Raw genomic sequence first — 19,311 nt, forward strand, 5'->3', positions numbered from 1 at the left:
TCAGAACCCAGTAGAGCCCAAGAGAGAACCAATATCAGAACCCAATAGAGCCCAAGAGAGAACCAATATCAGAACCCACTAGAACCCAAGAGAGAACCAATATCAGAACCCAATACAAGCCAAGAGAGAACCAATATCAGAACCCAATACAAGCCAAGAGAGAACCAATATCAGAACCCAATAGAACCCAAGAGAGAACCAATATCAGAACCCAAGAGAGAACCAATATCAGAACCCATAATAAAGAAAACAACCCAAGAGAGTGTTCCCCAGAACACAGTGACCAAGCAGTCAGGACGAGAGAGAGGGACAGAGAGAGAGAGGGGTGGGGGGTGGATAGAGAGTATGATAATGTGCTCCTGGTCCATGCCAACATATGTCTCAGAGAAGCAGTGTCAGACTATCCTTCTCATTAGAGAGCAGATCACTGTGCTGCTGACGTCTCTTAATTCTTTCCCTGACTACCACTGCCTGCCAACTGATTTAGGATCAGTTTTACCACAGCCTGGAATGAGTTAGTGAACACTGCTTCCCGGAATGATCAGATTATAGCGAACTGATTTAGGATCAGTTTTTTATCACGGCTCACCGCTAGCCTGAACTGAGTTAGTGATCACATCTGGCTCGGAGGGTCAAACACCAGACGCTGACTTAGGATCAGTTTAACCACGGCTCACCTCACCACCTAACCTGAACTGATATGTAAGATCAATGTCAGGTTGCTCCACTTAATGGCTACCAGTCCTGAAGTTTGATATTTTCAACAGGGTCAGTTAGTTTTACTTTTGTCAAGTGTGGCTGATCACACTTCTAACACTGATTGGGGATCAGTTTTATGGTTACGTCTGGCTAACAGGCCTGTAGTGCTGATTTAAGGTGGGCTTTATTGTGGCTAAGCATGGCTGACAGGTCGGGGGCGACCACAGACATGACGCAGAAAGGGTGTCGGTCTGGTTGGTATATATATCACCCCACATCAGAGGAGGACTGGATTTCATCTGAGACGTGCTGAAAGGATTTGAGTGCCTCTCACTGGGAGTGTTAAAGTCATTCTAGATTGTGTGTGTGTGTGTGTGGTGTGTGTGTGTGTGTGTGTGTGTGTGTGTGTGTGTGTGTGTGTGGTGTGTTGGTGTGTGTGTGTGTGTGTGTGTGTGTGTTGTGTGTGTGCATGTGTGGGGTGTGTGTGTGTGTGTGTGTGTGTGTGGTGTTTATTGTGTGTGTTGTGCTTGTTCAATTCAATCACCTAAAGACGCGACACACATGCAAGATGTTGTGATATTCTTAGTGGGAGGCAGGGCTGGCCAGTGGAAGGAAACGTTCCTCTTCTGTTCCCTCAGTGCAGCATGTCTCCTACACATCAGGTATTCCCAACTGGGTACACGCAATGCCGCCGGGGGTACGCCAAATAAAAATGTGATTAAAAAAACATTTGTAAACATTTTTTCTTCACATTTTCAAACGGTACATTTATATTTTCCAACGGGGCTATACATTTGGGTGAGGTTTTTTTCTCGCCTGAGTATCTTCGTTTCACTGCCAAAAATAAAATGAAACCATCTAGTGTTCAGCGAAATAACAACACAATGTCAAATACAGGTAGCCTAGTCAAATAATTAACATCCAATCACATTAACTGTTATTCTCTCGCGGGAAACCTTCACTCTGCGCAGACATTTAGAAACGAAACATAACAATTTGAAAAATAAGCCACAGGAGTTTTTTGAGCGAGAATAAAGACGACTTTCGAGTAGTAAGATATGTATAAAAGCAACAGATACCATTAATAAGAAGGGGCTAGAAGCGTCTTATATGGTGAGCTACCGAATTACTAGGACAGGCAAGCACCATACTATTGTGGAGGACTTAATTCTTCCCCCTGCTGCGGATATGGCTGGGACAATGCTGGGGAAAAAGCCAAAAACATTATACACAGACAATGCCTTCATCAAACAACACTGTTTCACGCATCAGTGAACTCAAGCTTACGGACAATGTCAAATGTGATATAGCGAAGCACCTGAGTGAGTTGGGTGCGCAATTACGCAGGTACTTTCCCGAAGCGGACAACACAAACAACTGGATTCGTTATCCCTTTCATGCATGCCTCCAGTCTACTTACCAATATCTGAACAAGAGAGCCTCATCGAAATTGCAACAAGCGGTTCTGTGAAAATTTTATTTCATCAGAAGCCACTGCCAGATTTCTGGATAGGATGGATTTCTTGCCTTGGCAAATCGCGCTGTTAAGACACTGATGCCCTTTGCAACCACGTACCTATGTGAGAGTGGATTCTCGGCCCTCACTAAAATGAAAACTAAATACAGACACAGACTGTGTGTGGAAAATTATTTAAGACTGAGACTCTCTCCAATACAACCCAACATTGCAGAGTTATGTGCATCCTTTCAAGCTCACTCTTCTCATTAACCTGTGTTGAGTTATTCACATTTTTTGAWGAACAAATAACGTTTTATATGTAAGATGGCTRAATAAAGAGCAAAATTATTGATTATTATTATATTATTATTTGTGCCCTGGTCCTATAAGAGCTCTTTGTCACTTCCCACGAGCTGGATTGTGACAAACTCACCCTCATTCTTATGTTTAATAAATGTATCGTATAGTGTGTGTGTGGCAGGCTTACAATGATGGAAATAAACAACATTTGAGGATGCGCTGACTCTGGTGCTAGAGGGGGTACGCAGCTGGAGGTTGAATGTTTGAAGGGGTACGGGRCTATAAAAAGTTTGGGAACCACTGCTCTACACCATCCAGACCTGAATGTGATCAGTGGAAAAGGCCTCACTAGCTTGAGGCCATCTTGAATCAGCTAAATGAGCAGTGTTTTCTGGCGGGGACGTGGGAGAGGAGGCTTACCTGGCTGGTGTTCCAGTCTCTGCAGTTCTCTCTCTCTCTCTCTCTCTCTGTCTCTGTCTCTGTCTCTGTCTCTGTCTCTGTCTCTGTCTCTGTCTCTCTCACAATCTCTCTCTGTCTCTCTCTCAACTATGAACTGTACTCATCATTAATCAAATAGATATACAGGGATGGTGACTTTATTTAATACAGGCAGAACGGAAGGTGGAATGGAGAGGAACATTTTATATGATACTGCATCAGCAGCAATATCATATAAAAAAATCCTCCAGTATGTTTCTTGAATTGGCTTGGGCCCTGAGGATGGCCTTTCTTAAACCCTTTACTCCATCAGGACCATGGTTATCCTCTACCACACGCGTGTGTGTCGTTCATTTGGTTCAGATATGTTTGTGTGCCTGGGGGTAGCACTAGGCTGTTAAGCCCTATCACCCTGTAACATGCATTACCACCCTGTGGCCCTATCACCCTGTAACATGCATTACCACCCTGTGGCCCTATCACCCTGTAACATGCATTACCACCCTGTGGCCCTATCACCCTGTTACATGCATTTTCACTGTGTGGCCCTATCACTCTGTTACATGCATTACCACCATGTGGCCCTATCACCCTGTTATATGCATTACCACCGTTTGGCCCTATCACCCTGTAACATGCATTAGTGTATTATTTCATTATGGGATGTGTAATGACTTACTTCTCCATCCTGTTCTCAGTGTCCAGACGATGGATCTGAGATTGACTGTTCTGGGAGGCACCTCAGGGTATATCTGTGTCTCTGGCCGTGTCTGTGGCTGCGTCCCATATGGCACCCTATTCCCTATTTAGTGCACTACGTTTGACCAGATCTTTATGGACTCTGTATAGTGCACTACATAGGGAGTAGGGTGCCGATCAGGACACAGCTATGGCTCCTGTTTACAAGCCACATCGGAGATTGCAGAGGAAGCTCATCATGTTTATCTAGCACCCCAAAACGAAGTAGATGCTCCCAAAGGCAACAGGCTGATAATAACCAGCCATGATATCCGTGCTGATGCTCACGGACACATTCAAAGTCAGGACAGGACAGAGATGGTGCAATGAACAGCTCCCTAGAAAAAAAGGTTGCTCCCTAAAATAACAAAGGGCAATGACCCATTTTAACATTTATTTAACTAGGCAAGTCGGTTAAGAACAAATTCTTATTTACAATGACGGCTTACCACGGCCAAACCCRGACGACACTGGTCCAATTGTGCGTCGCCCTATGGGACTCCCAATCACGGCCGGATGTGATTCAGCCTGGATTCAAACCAGGGACTGTAGTGTCACCTCTTGCACTGAGATGCAGTGCCTTAGACCGCTGCGCCACTCGGGAACATGTCCATCCAGTCTGGTCCCGGGGATATAGAGGCATTCATACTCTGGTCCCAGACACATACTGGTTAGGGTATTCAAACTCAGGACTGGACAGAAGTAACCTCGTCCCCAGGCTAATTGTTGACAAAGGAATTGTTGGGGAGGAAGTGTCTGGCTCACTAGACTAGGACAGGAGGTGGTGTATAGAAAACAGAACCTGAATATGACTCACCAAGTCCAGTCTGGTCTTAGGAATGTTCTGTAGTGTAGGGGCATTCATGGAGGTGGTGTATAGAAAACAGAACCTGATTACCATGACCACGTAGGGGCATATGGTCTTGCTCTGGTCTTGCTCTCATAATGCTGTCTAAAACTCAGGACAGGTCAGAGTTGGTGCGAACAGAATGACTCATTTGGAGAAAGGCCAGTGGTGTCCAAGTGGTTGCAGTGTACAGACAGCGTAATACGTTTTAATAAGAGTCCTCTGTAAAAGACCTACAGAATATGCTGCAGACAAAGTAGATGAAGCACTGGAAATGGAAAGTGGCTTGGAAGTCTTACAGTGAGCTTTGAATGGATGGCCTGTGGCTAACTGGCTGCACGTGGACCATTCATATTAACCATGTCTGCTCTGCTCTCTGACACTCAGTACAGTACACTGGTTCTTCTGTCTGCTTCTGTTTGTCTGTGACAAATACATAATCGACCAGTGTTAAGGCTTCCTGCATGGCGCCGTGTCCACATCCAAGTGTAGCATAAAGTGAATGTGTACTCCCACAGCTGATCTCCATACTGTAGGCATCAGTACAGTATGTTTTTGTGATGTTTGGCTGTGGGATGCTCAGTCCTCATCACTAGAAGACAAGTCTGTGTTGTGTCCAGTATTCATTCTCTGTGTGTTTGGTGGTCTTCGTGTTTTGTCTCTCTCCTCTATTACTCAGTCTCTTGGCCCATGTTGCAGTGCTCTGCTAATCCTCACATCCCCCTCACAAATCCAGGAATTGAATAAATTTCTTGGAGGAATTCCATGGCACACTAAAAATGAAAAGTGTCGTTGTTGGCGGAAGCACAATGAGACGTTCAAAGTCTATATTTAGATATTTAGTGGGTCTATAGTTCACAGTAGCTAAATAGCGGACTGGGGAGGTCTGGTGAAGACAGCATTGTCTTGAAGGGGTCAGATGTTAGAGGCCAGAGGAGGCAGAGGGGTCTCTGACAGACAGAACTCTCTTAGCATTCTATGATGACATTCCTCTGTCTTCTATGAACACAGGAAGGGCTCTCTCTTTCTCTCTCTCTCACACTTTCTCTCTCTCACACACTTTCTCTCTCTCTCTCACTTTTCTCTCTCTCTTTCTCTCTCTCTCACTTTCTYTCTCTCTCTCACTTTCTCTCTTTCTTTCTCTCTTTCTCACTTTCTCTTTCTCTCTTTCTCACTCTCAATTCAATTCAATTCAAGGGGCTTTATTAGCATGGGAAACATATGTTAACATTGCCAAAGCAAGTGAGGTAGATAATATACAAAAGTGAAATAAACAATAAAAATGAACAGTAAACATTACACTCACAGAAGTTCCAAAATAATAAAGGCATTACAAATGTCATATAATGTATATATACAGTTGTAACGATGTACAAATGGTTAAAGTACAAAGGGGAAAATAAAGACGCATTAATATGGGTTGTATTTACAATGGTGTTTGTTCTTCACTTGTTGACCTTTTCTTGTGGCAACAAGTCACAAATCTCTCTCTCTCTCTCTCTACAGTGGTTATGATTTCCTTATAGTACGTCCATCTCACTGCCTTCTGTATTCTATACGGGTCAATTCGAAATGCTTTATTGGCATGACAAACATTACATTTGTATTGCGAAGGCAACAAAACACAAGTAAAACCCTATTTAGGAACATGTAAGATATGCAGGGGGATATCCTGATCCACCCATGGAACTTGTAATAACAAAATGGTGCTAATAGTGGGAAAAGTGAGCCGTTTTTCATCCTGCATTTCTGCAGCTGACTTTTCAGTGCTTGTAGTTTGTGTAACATATTGTGTAAATATTGATGGTTTAGATTTTTCCTGCTTGCCAATAACTTCTCTGTAAATATGAGGGAAGATCATTGACACTGCAATATTTGACCAAAATTACATTTCTATCTCATTATCATATCATTTTTGGGTAATAATTACGTACCTTACTGTGATTGTTTTCAATTAAAATGGTCAAAAAGGAACAATAATAGCTTCTTAGCAAAGAGCAATTTCTCAAGCAAGAATTTAGCTAGGACTGTCTGGGAGTGGTCTGAGTGGGGAGGGGAACACTGAAAACTAGCTGTTATTGGCAGAGAGGTTTGGAACTCTCTTTCTTTTTTGGTCTACTAACTAATTTACCTCCTGGTGATGTCACCATGGAATGCCAAAACTCCATCCCAACAAAACAGGCTTAAATTTCAGGCGGTCTTTTCAAACAGCTGTTACAYTAAAATGGCATTATCATAATTTTCAGAACCTCATAGTGTTAAAACACATGAAAATCACGTTTTTGACTGCATCTAGATCTTTTCTCAAATAAAAGTGTTTGTTTTCTCTGTAGTAACAACAGTTCTTTTCTTGCAGTGTTGCTACCGTGTGTGTTGTCATTTAACGTGGATGACAAGAATGGGGAGACTTTCAATGGTCCGCTGGAGGACATGTTTGGATACTCAGTCCAGCAGTTTGAGAACAGTGAGGGGAAGTGGTGAGTCCATTCGTGTTATCATCCACAAGACCTGGGTTCACACAGTGTTTGTTTTCTTTCAAATACTTTAGCTTCACTTGATTAAGCTTGCCTGGTTCCATGGAATCAATGAAATAGTCCCAAAAGTTTAAACAGCAAACGCAGCCCAACTGGCATTCCAGACAGGCTCAATAAAACACTGAAAGTATTTAAAGAGAAAACAAATACTATTTGAACCCAGGCCTATTTGAACCCACTCTAACACTTGTCACTGGCCATGTCTGAATACCCATACTTGCGTTCTAAGTAGTAGCATTTTAGGTATGCGAAAATAGAACGTTGGGTATGTGACATCTCGATAATCGAGTATGCTTTCAATTGCAGGATGTTATACTAATTTAGATCATTTCGGCTTTTCATTGAGTAGAATTCACTGCACACTTTTGAGGAAGGGAATGGGCTTTCCAGACTCACCTGTGTTTGACAGCAGCTTATCATCAGCTGATAATGAGATAAGAGGACGCTCTTTAATAAATGTAACGAATAGCGTGCACATTGGATAACACATTCTCATGATGGGTGAGCCTAGTGCGTTATTTGTTGCTCACTGTAATCGTTTTTGACTTAACACTGCTTTCCAAAAAATGATGTAGTACGATTAGTACACACACAGTATGTAGTTTTAGTAAGTAGTAGGCAAGACAGATTTCGCACAAGGCCAATGTCTTTTTCCACTTATCTCTCCTGCCTTGTGGTTGAAATCAGTCAGTACTTGTAGTCGGGGTAGGGGTCAATTCCATTTAAATTCCAATAAATTCAAGAAGTACACTGAAATTCCAATTCTAAATCTCTTCAATGAATTTCAATGAGGAACATTTTCACTTGGAATTGGAATTTGGGTTAGTTTCTGAATTGACTGGAATTTAAATGGAATTGACCCCAACCCTGACAGTAGTTTGGTGTCCTGTTAGCTGAACAAGTTCAACATTGAGATACAGTATCTTGCAATACCGATTGCAATCATATCGTGACTTATGTGTCCCTCCCTGTAAATTTGACAATTTCATAATTTTTTCCTTTTTAGAGAAATTAACATATTGAACATACAGGATTTTGTAATAATAAAATTGATATGTAAAGAAAAGAGAAACAAAAAGAGGTTGTTCTACACCCCCAACTCCCCATCCCATTCCCGCTTGTATCAGTTAGGCCTGCAGCCTAACACCGTCTGTCTCATATAAAGAGTCCCTCCCTCCGCCTGTTAAGTGAACACAACCTACCAGAGTATCCACTCAGCCCGCCAGTAAAGACACCGTGAAACCATGATCCCTCTCTTAATTGGTCAAAGAACACATATTTACATGCTAGTAAACTACGTCTGCCCCCCTTTAGAGAAAGGTACTGTTCCCTCAGACAGAGAGAGAGACAGTCGGCCCCTATAGTTCTCCTACGGAGGCCCTGACAGTGTGGGCCTCTGGGTGTGTCCTAAATGGCACCCTATTCCCTACACAGTACACTACTACCTAAATAGGGAATAGGGGGGCATTTGGGACYCAACCTCTAACTAGCTAACTATCCCCATACATTCAGCTGGAATGGGCTTATTAAACTCATATGGAACCAGTTACAGTAATTCAGTCCTTCTCAATCAGCAGGAGCAGCTGTGATGAGGAACGATGAACGATCCCACAGCTTTCTTCTTTTACAGAGTTCATGTAGAGAATTCCCTGATGGCTCCAGTTACTCTCACGTGTACACAGATAGAAACCACTGTATAAGAGTGACGAGGGCAAGTTATGTGTTTGTTCCAATATCCACACTTGCATACCACTTGAAGGCATGTTTACACTTGGAATTTCACCCAAAGATCATGTTAAAGCAATTGGTATTGGAGCAGAGCCTTGATTGGGCTGATAATTTACACAAACCTCCCTTAAAGTCAGAGAGAGAGAGAGAGAAAGGGAGAGAGAGTGAGAGAGAGAAAGAGAGAGAAATTGTGCCTAGATGCCTACGTTACTTAACCTGGGTTACTGTAGATGTGAGGTCAGTGATCTTAACCTGGGTTATTGTAGATGTGAGGTAAGTGATCTTAACCTTGGCTACTGTAAATATGAGGTGTGTGATCGTAACCTGGGTTACTGTAGGTGTGAGGTGAGTGAGCTTAACCTGGGTTACTGTAGGTGAGTGATGATTCACAGATGGAATGGCACCATTAGACACCTATCACTCAAAGCAATGGCGAGGTCAGTGTGCTAGGTCAGTGTGCTAGGTCAGTGTGCTAGGTCAGTGTGCTAGGTCAGTGTGCTAGGTCAGTGTGCTAGGACAGTGTGCTAGGACAGTGTGGATAGCGTCAGTGTGCTAGGCAGCTAGGAACAGTATGTGGTAGGTCGAGGTGCTGGCCAGTGTGCCTAGGCAGCTAGTCAGTGAGCTAGGTAGTGTGCCGAACGGTCAGTGTCTAGGTCAGTGTGCGGTAGGACCAGTGTGTCGACGCTAGGTCATGTGAGTAGGGTCAGTGTGATAGGAGGTGTGCTAGGACAGCTGGACAGTGTGCTGTCAATGGCCTGGGACAGTTGGACCAGTGTAGCTATGTCAGTGTGCTAGGGACGTGTGTAGGCAGTGTGCTAGGTTCAGTGTCACTAGAGTCAGTGTGCTTTAGACAGATGTGCTATTCAGTGTGTGCGTCGTGTGCTAGACGCTGTTTAGGTCAGCTGTGCCCTGTCAGTGTGCTAGGTCAGTGTGCGAGGACAGTGTTGCTAGGTTCAAGTGTGCTAGGTCAGTGTGCCGTACAGGGTGCTAGGAGGGACAGTCCTGGCTTAGCTCAGTGTTCTTCGGATCAATGTGCCCTAGGGACACTAGGGCAAGTGTCTAGCGTCAGCTGTGCTAGGCTCAACGTAGGATAGTGTGCGTAGGTCAGTGTTGCTAGCGGGTCCGTTGCTAGACAGCTGTGCCTAAGGTCATGTGCCTAGCGCAGTGTGCCTAGTTCCTGTGCTAGGTCAGTCTAGGCGACAGTGTGACATAGTCCAGTGTGCTAGTCAGTATAGACAGGTGTGCCTAGGTCGTGTGCCTAGTCAGTGGTGCAACTAGACAGTCGTGCTAGGTCGTGTGCCTAGGTCAGCTAGGATAGCTGTGCAATAGAAACATGTGCTGGTCAATGTGCTACGGACAGTCCTAGCGACGTGGACTATGTCGAACGTGCCACCTAGGTCAGTGTCGCCATCAGATCAGTTGCTAAACAGCGTCCATGCTGTGACTCATGACAACCCTAGGACAGTGTCTGGATCAAGACATCCGCTGCCATATGCACAGCCAATAGCACCACGACGACAACCTCCTCGGGGCCACCATAGATCAGTGTGCTCAGGTCCCAGCCCCCACTCGTGCTATGACAGCAACTGGCGCTTGTAGCTAGGAACAGAGGTGTCGACAGAGGTCAGTGTGCCATGGACGATCTGCATAGTCGTTCGATGGCACGTGCTGTAGAGTCAGTGATGTAAGTACAGGCAAGGACAGTGCTAGGACAAGCTACGGTCGCAGTGAGCCACGGTCAGTGTGCTAGGGACGCCTAGGTCGTGTCGCTAGCCGACAGATGTCGCATAGACGTCACGTCTTGCTTAGGACGTGTGCCCTACAGTCAGTGTGCATAGCCGGTCCAGCTGTCGCACAAGGGAACCGTGTGCATAGGCGCTAGGTCAGCTGCAGCCAGGTCCGTGCTAGACAGCTGTGCTGGACAGAATGTGCTCACGGTCAGTGATGTGACGACAGCCTGGCAGTGTAACGTCATTGCTGCCTATCAGGTGCCCAGGACAGCTGGACAGTGTGCCTACAAGTCGCTGTGCTAGACAGTAGGACCAGTGTTGCTAGTCAGTGTCTAGGACAATGCTAGGACAGTGTTTGTATAGACGTGTGCTTGGTAGTTAGCACATAGTTCAGTCATCTGTATAGGACGCTTGCTTTGGTCAGTGGCTTTGTCAGTGTGCTAGGTCGAGTAGCAGGTCAGTGTTGTGCAAGGTCAGTTGTGCTTAGGAAGTGTGCACTAGGTCAGTGTGCTAGGATCAGTGTGCTGGACAGTAGGTCCAATGTGCTACGGTCAGTAGTGTGCTGACAGTGTGCTAGGACAGCTAGGGTCAACTGGTCTGCTAGGTCAGTAGTGCTAGCAGTTAGGATAGTGTGCTAGGACAGTGTGCTAAGGACAGTGTGCTGGACAAGTGTGCTGGACATGTGCTAGGACAGTGTGTCGGTCAGTGTGGTGCTTGGACAGAGTTCTAGCGTCAGTGAGGGGTCAGGCACAGATGTCTTTCAGTATGTAACTGTAGCTGTGAGATCTGAGATGAGTACACTTTCTCTCTCTCAGTGGCTGTTGTGTTGTGTGTTGTGTGTGTGTGTGTGGGTCTGTGTGGTGTGGTTTGGTGTGTAGCTAGGTCAGTGTGCTGGACAGTGCTAGGACAGCTAGGAGTGTGCTAGGTCAATGTGCTGGACAGTTAGGACAGTGTGCTAGGTCAGTGTGCGGACGTTTGTAGTTGTTCAGTGTGCTAGGTCAGTGTGCTAGGTCAGTGCTGCCGAGGACGTGGCTAGTCAGTGTGCTAGGTCGTGTGCTAGACAGGGTGTGTTAGGTCAGATGTGCTAGGTCAGTGTGCTAGGTCAGTGTGCTAGGACAGTGTGCTAGTCTGTGTGCTAAGGTCAGGTCTGGTCAGTGTGCTAGGCAGTGTGCATTGTCAGTGTGTTCGGGTCATGTGCTAGGACAGCTAGGCAGTGTGCTAGGTCAGTGTGCTAGGTCAGCTGGATAGTGTGCTGGCAGTAGTGCACTAGAGAATTTGTGCTAGGTCAGTGTGCTAGGTCAGTAGTGCATAGGACAGTGTGCTAGGTCAGTTGCTAGGTCAGTTAGGGACAGTGTGCTAGGTCAGTGTGCTAGGTCAGTTGCAGGTGCTGGTCAGTGTGCTAGGTCAGGTGCAAGGCAGTGTGCTAGGTCAGTTGCTAGGTCCGATAGTGTGTGGACAGTGGGCTTGGTCATGTTGCAGGACAGTTAGGACAGTGTACTATGTCCGTGTGCTAGGTCAGTGTGCTGTCAGTGGACGCTAGAGTGTGCTAGAACGTGTGTTTGTCAGTGTGTGTTCAGCATTCAGTGTGCAGCAGGTCAGTGTGCTAGGACAGCTAGGACAGAGGTGCTAGGTCAGTGTACTAGGTCAGTGTGTAGGTGAGTGTGCTAGGTGAGTTGCTAGGTCAGTGTGCTAGATCAGTGTGCTAGCAGTCAGTGTGCTATGACAGCTAGGACAGTGTGCTAGGTAGTGTGCTATGCAGCATAGGACAGTGTGCTAGATCAGTGTGCTAGTCAGTGTGGCTATGACAGCTAGGACAGTGTGGCTAGGCAGTGTGCTAGGACAGCTGGTCAGTGTGCTAGGACAGTGTGCTAGGTCAGTATAGCTAGGCAGTGTGCTGGTCAGTGCTAGGCAGTGTGCAAGGGACAGTGTGCTAGGACAGCTAGGTCAGTGAGCCAGGTCAGTGTGCTGGACAGGCTGCTGGACAGTTGCTAGGTCAGTGTGCTAACGCTCGCTAGGACAGTGTGAGTGCATTGTGCTAAGTCAGTGTGCTGTGAGACAGCTAGGACAGTGTGTGCTTAGTCACTGTGTTGGGTCTAGTGACAGTGTGTGAGACAGGGCTTGGTACGTTGCTAGGTCAGTGTGTAGGACAGTGTGCTGGTCAGTGTGCTAGGCATTGTGCATGTCAGTGTGCTTGACAGCTGTTAGGTCATGTGCAAGTCAGTGTGCTAGGAGCTAGGAAGATGTGCTAGTCAGTGTGCTAGGACAGCTAGGACAGTGTGTTGGACAGTGTGCTTGGTCATGTGTAGGTTCAGTGTGTTAGGACAGTGTGCTTGGTCAGTGTGCTAGGTCAGTGATTAGGTCAGTGTGCAAGGTCAGTGTGCTAGGTCAGTGTGCTTAGGACAGCTGTGCTAGTGTCAGTGTGTAGGACAGTGTGCTAGGGACAGCTAGGTCAATGTGCTAGGTCAGTGTGTCAGGACAGTGTGCTGGAACAGCTAGGTCAGTGTGCTAGGTCAGTGTGCTCGGACGATTTAGGACAGTGTGCTAGGACAGTGTGCTAGGACAGTGTGCTAGGACAGTGTGCTAGGACAGTGTGCTAGGACATGTGCTAGGTCAGTGTGCTTGGACAGAGTTCTAGGTCAGTGAGGCGGGCAACAGATGTCTTTACAGTATGTAACTGTAGCTGTGAGATCTGAGATGATTACAGCTTTCTCTCTCTCAGATGGCTGTGTGTGTGTGTGTGTGTGTGGTTGTGTGTGTGTGTGTGTGTGTTGTGTGTGGTGTGTGTGGTGTGTGTGTGTGGGGTGTGTGTGTGTGTGTGTGTGTGTGTGGTGTGTGTGTGTGTTTGTGTGTGTGTGTGTTTTTCCTCTGCTGGCTCCCTCTTTAGGTGATCAGGGGCCATTAGGAGGGTGGAATGTTAATTAGCGGACTGTTTACATGCTAGGCAGATAACTAGCATAGTTTAGACTCGTATCCTACTCAAAGATTCTGAGAGAGAACCAAGCCCAGCTGGAGTTTGTTATTGCACTCAGCTAACAAGCTGTATTGCACGCAGAGTGTGGGTTACTCACTCGAACTGTAACAGTAAAAAGTAATATGAGTAACTCGTAGGCTAATTGTTCAAATGTATACTTTCCACGGCACTTTTTCAGATAATTTTCTTATAAAGTGGTTTTGTTAGTGAGAAAACCAAAATCAAAGCCCTGGTCATGAGGTGATTCCAGTTGTTGCTTACGATGTCACCAAATCCTGTCACATTATGTGGCCTGGGGTAGGAATAGTCGCTAACCTTCTCTGTCTCTCTTCAAAGGGTGGCTGATTGGTTCTCCCCTGCCGGCCAGCAGCCAACGGACTGGAGAATGTCTACAAATGTCGTGTGGGTCAGGACCAACCCTAAATGTATCAAACTGGAGCTGCCTGGTGAGACCTGTGTTGTGTGTGTGTGTGTGTGTGTGTGTGTGTGGTGTGTGTGTGTGTGTGTGTGTGTGTGTGTGTGTGTGTGTGTGTGTGTGTGTGTGTGTGTTTGTGTGTGTGTGTGTGTGTGGATGTGTGTGTTGTGTCTGCATATCGTGTGTGTTTTAATATCTTGTTAGTCAAGTATAGTAAAACAAGGAAAACTCTGACAACTGGGGACATTTCGCCGGTCCCCACAAGGAAAGAGGCTATTTTAGGCTTACGGGTTAGGTTTAGGGTTAAGGTTACAACTAGGGTTAGGGTTACAATTAGGGTTAGGATTACAATTAGGGTAAGGGTTAGGGGTTAGGTTTAAGTTTGGTGTTAGGTTAAGGGTTAGGGTTGGTCCCCACAAGGATAGTTACACAAACGTGTGTGTGTGTGTTTTCATTTGCATATGTGCGCAAGTCTGTGTGTATTTATGTGTCAATGAAACTGCGTTATTGATCCTCCAGTTGTTAGCACTAGCTGATCCAGTTGTTAGCACTAGCTGATCTAAGGCATAGCCTCTAATATTGTATGGTGTGCTGCTCTGGTCTGGGACTCCCTGCCTCCCTCCCTCCCTGGCAATGTGCTGGACAGGACGTGAAGCACAGCAGCACGACAGCAGAACAGGAAGACACTACATAAACAGGATTTTAATGTCTCTTCTCATCCACTCACAACTGTATTATCATTAACTAACCAGATAACCCATATGACTCCACTCCACTGCTTCATGCTTCAGCTTCTGGCCTTCTAATGACGCTGACTCAATACTGAACAAGGTTGGGGTCAATTCCATTTCAGTAAAGTAAATTAAGGAAGGAAACGCCATTGACTGAAATTAAATGGATTTGACCCCAAGCCTGATACTGACTCACTTCCAGCTGGCAAGGTTTATTATTGATTTCATTGAACATTTATTGAACTAGGAAAGTCACTTAATTAAGAACAAATTCTTATTTTACAATGACGGACTACCCCGGTCAAACCCTCACCTAACCCGGACGACGCTTGGCCAATTGTGCGCTGCCCCATGGGTTGAGCTTAGTAGGATTACTAAATCAATTTAATGGAATTTAATCAATTACATTTGGGGTACATGATATAATTTTAAATATATTTAACATGAACATTATCTGTTGTTTTGGTATCTGTAGAAAATGCATTGTTTATGTATAACCTGCTAAAGGTTGTAAGAGATAAGGATATCTGTCCTCCACATGACAATCTGGTCATATACAGTGCCAGTCTTACAATGGCTGTATTGTCCTATAGCTGGATGGCCGCTTTGTTCTGCAGCCACTGGAGGTGATGTGAATTATGTGAATATGAGAATACCTACAGAGAGAAAGTACATAATGAGAGTAGCCTACATGATTACTGATGAGATGACTTTAAAAAAACGCTGCTAGACAGAGATCAAATGTAATTATACATAGAGGATATACCATTTAGCAGACACGTTCACCCTAACAGGCTTACAACAGAGAGCATGCATACATTTGAGTATCTGTGAGCCCAGCTGGAATCAAAACCCACAACCCTGGCATAGCTAGAGTCATGCTCTTACCAGACTACAGTATTTATGCTGGAAAACAAAATATGAAGACTGTAGAGATAGATCATAGCTCAAGTAATGAACGATCCTATAAAAAACTACATGTCAATAGTGCACATTGTTAAAAGTGAAGTCCGGAGGGGTTCAAGAGGGGCTTGAGGGTTGGTCTGTCTGTCTTTCTATGGGAAAATGATACAGGAATTTGAGCAGCTGTTTTTTCTTTCTTTCACTGACTTTATTCCATATTTTCCCAGAAAACACAACAATTCCTAACTTACACGAAGTCAAGGAAAACATGACCATGGGAACGACGTTGGTTACCAACCCTCAAGGAGGCTTTCTGGTAAGAGGACACTTGACAATGTAGATGTCAGCCCTGGACTGCAAGAGCCAGTGGACTGTACAGTTGTTACTGTATGGAGAGCTGACATATACATTACACACACTGTACAGTTGTTACTATATGTAGAGCTGACATATACATTACACACACTGTACAGTTGTTACTATATGTANTATATGTAGAGCTGACATATACATTACACACACTGTACAGTTGTTACTATATGTAGAGCTGACATATACATTACACACACTGTACAGTTGTTACTGTATGTAGAGCTGACATATACATTACACACACTGTACAGTTGTTACTATATGTAGAGCTGACATATAGTATACTGTAAACAAAACAGATTCATCAATACTGGTTTGAGTCGTAAACTGCTAAATCCCTCATATGTAGAGTTGGGGAGTAAACTGTAGGAAAACACTAAGGACATAATCTGGAAGAGTTATAGTATTAAAGTAATTCAATTTTACAAATTTGTTTGCAATTGCAGACCCCCATCTCTCTCTCTCTCTAACTCTCTGTCTGTCTGTCTGTCTGTCTGTCTGTCTGTCTCTCTCTCACTCTGAATGGGTCTGAGTATTTATAATGATGACATTATAAGAGATTAATTACAAGGCCCGGGTCTGACCAGAACTTTCCCCTCTGCCTTTTACTGGGCTTATACCTCACTGCTCATATAAGGACTGTTGAATAGAGAGTCTTAACCAATCAGATCATGTACTTCAGAGATACAGTTACTTTGAGTCCAAATTAAACACCTTAACCCGGTGTGTGTGTGTTTGTGTGCATTTCCTATTGGGCTAAGAGTTAAGGTTTTTCCTGTGGCAAACCCTGTTTCAGATCCCGCCGTGACAAGTGTGTGTGTGTGCGCACGTGTGTGCTCTTGTCTTCCAGGCCTGTGGTCCCCAGTACGGCTACATGTGTGGTCAGCAGACGTACATCTCTGGGGTCTGTACCAACGTCAGCTCAACCTTCCAGGTGCTCAACTCTATCGCCCCGGCTGTGCAAGGTACACGTTCACCCTAACTCTAGCTAGACGACAGTACCCCTCACACTCCTCCCTTTACACACAGAAACAACTACACTGTTAAGTTTAGGCATTCCTTCCAATTGGTTAAGTTAATGGTTAAGGTTTGGGATTGGGTTAGGGTTATTAAACACATGACCCTCGGAGCCGGAGTTCGCGGCTTACGCCCATCTGCCATCCTGATCCACAGCACCCTAGCAAAACCCAAGCCTACTTGATGGTAATTACATCGCGCTCAACGCTGCCCCTAGTGGCGGGTTTTGAAGGCGTCTCTCAATGTCCTTAAGACATGGATGGACGTCTAATTTCGAAGTCAATCTTGAGCAACCGTGCTGCTACACCCTCTATTCCTCTCAACATCCCTCCACCCCAAGGCACAGAACACAGAATACAGAACACAGAACACATTTTAATGTTGTTGTCATGTTGTGTTGATACCATGCTGTTCTGTCATGTTGTGTTGATACCATGCTGTTTTGTCATGTTATGTTGATACCATGCTGTTTTGTCATGTTATGTTGATACCATGCTGTGTTGTCATGTTATGTTGATACCATGCTGTTTTGTCATGTTATGTTGATACCATGCTGTGTTGTCATGTTATGTTGATACCATGCTGTGTTGTCATGTTATGTTGATACCATGCTGTGTTGTCATGNTACCATGCTGTGTTGTCATGTTGTGTTGATACCATGCTGTGTTGTCATGTTATGTTGATACCATGCTGTGTTGTCATGTTATGTAGATACCATGCTGTGTTGTCATGTTATGTTGATACCATGCTGTTTTGTCATGTTATGTTGATACCATGTTGTGTTGTCATGTTATGTAGATACCATGCTGTTTTGTCATGTTGTGTTGATACCATGCTGTTTTGCTGTTATGTTGTTGTCTTAGGTCTCTCTTTATGTAGTGTTGTGTCTCTCTTGTTGTGATGTGTGTTTTGTTCTATATTTATATTGTATTTATTTATTTATTTGAATCCCAGGCCACCGTCCCCGCAGGAGGCCTTTTGTCTTTTGGTAGGCCGTCATTGTAAATAAGAATGAGTTTTTAACTGACTTGCCTAGTTAAATGAAGGTTAAATAAAAAATTATAAATAAAACACAGACCAGAGAAACACTATCCCTCAAACCTCTACTCACCATCTCTCTCCACCCCGCCCCAACACTCTCCATTCCTCTCTGAGCATCCCTCCACCTCAGAGCCACGTGGCCAGAGAGAGACATCACTTGTGTACATAAGAACATTCCGCTTAGCGTAAACTACTATCCGGTCTCTCAACTCCCCCATGCATGCCCAAGTTAGGACCGAGTTTAGTGAGTTGTCATCTCTGTCTTCTCTCCACACTGAGGGATCAGTGAGTGAGGGTAAACAGTACAGTGAACTCCACAGCTCCTCACCACTCTGTAGTTTTAGGCACAGTAATGGACATGAATTCTAAGTGGGTTCTAATGTAGCCTGTGAATGTGTTTCAATATCCATACCAGCATACCACTTAAAAGGCATGTCCATTACATTACTTATAAAATATAAGTAAAAAATATTTTTACAGGTCTCAGAGGGACTAGATGGGAGAGCTGTGTTGTAGCATTCTCCCTCTCTTCACCTCTCTCCTCCTCTGTCCACCTCACTCCTCCTCTCTCCACCTCTCTCCACCTCACTCCACCTCTCTCCACCTCACTCCTCCTCTCTCCAATATTCCATACCAGCATACCACTTAAAAGGCATGTCCATTACATTACTTATAAATATAAGTAAAAAATATTTTTACAGGTCTCAGAGGGACTAGATGGGAGAGCTGTGTTGTAGCATTCTCCCTCTCTTCACCTCTCTCCTCCTCTGTCACCTCACTCCTCCTCTCTCCACTCTCTCCACCTCACTCCACCTCTCTCCACCTCACTCTCCTCCTCTCCACCCTCTCTCCACTTCTCTCCACCTCTCTCCTCCTCTCTCCACTCTCTCTCCACCTCTCTCCTCGCTCTCGTGCCACCTCACTCTCTCTTCACTCTCTGTCCCACCTCCACTCATCCTCTCCCTCTCTCTCCACCTCTCTACACCGTCACTCCTCCTCGTCTCAGCCTCACTCCTCCTTCTCCAAAACCTCACTCCTCCTCTAATCCATCTTCTTTCACTACGGACTCTCACTCCTACCTCTGTCCACCTCACTCCCACCTCTCTCCACCTCACTCCTCCTCTCTCAACTCTTCTCACACCTCGTTCTCCTCCTCTCTCCCCTCCTTTCACTCCTCCTCTCTCCACCCCTCCTCCTCCTCCTCTCTCTTCACCCTCTCTTCCACCTCTCTTCACCTGCTCTCGCTTACCTTCACTCCTCCTCTCTCCTTCCTCTGTCCACCTCATCTCCTCCTCTTCTCACCTCTCCTCCTCTCTCCACCTCTCCACCTTCTCTTCAACCTCTCTCCCATCACCTCACTCCTCTCTCTCCTTCTCTCTCCACCTCAA

At 45.2% G+C, this 19,311-nt stretch overlaps 1 protein-coding gene across 1 annotated transcript in view; it reads left to right on the forward strand.

Moving 5' to 3' along the window:
- Window positions 1-19,311, forward strand: part of LOC111981002 (integrin alpha-1) — a 95,930-nt gene that overhangs the window by 18,938 nt on the left and 57,681 nt on the right. Inside the window, 4 exon segments of the mRNA XM_070449762.1 lie at window positions 6,838-6,958; window positions 13,781-13,890; window positions 15,721-15,809; window positions 16,716-16,830. Of these exon segments, the coding sequence (XP_070305863.1) occupies window positions 6,838-6,958; window positions 13,781-13,890; window positions 15,721-15,809; window positions 16,716-16,830 (435 nt within the window).

Source organism: Salvelinus sp. IW2-2015, linkage group LG20 (genome assembly GCF_002910315.2).
Source record: "Salvelinus sp. IW2-2015 linkage group LG20, ASM291031v2, whole genome shotgun sequence".
NCBI classification, from domain to species: Eukaryota; Metazoa; Chordata; class Actinopteri; order Salmoniformes; family Salmonidae; genus Salvelinus; species Salvelinus sp. IW2-2015.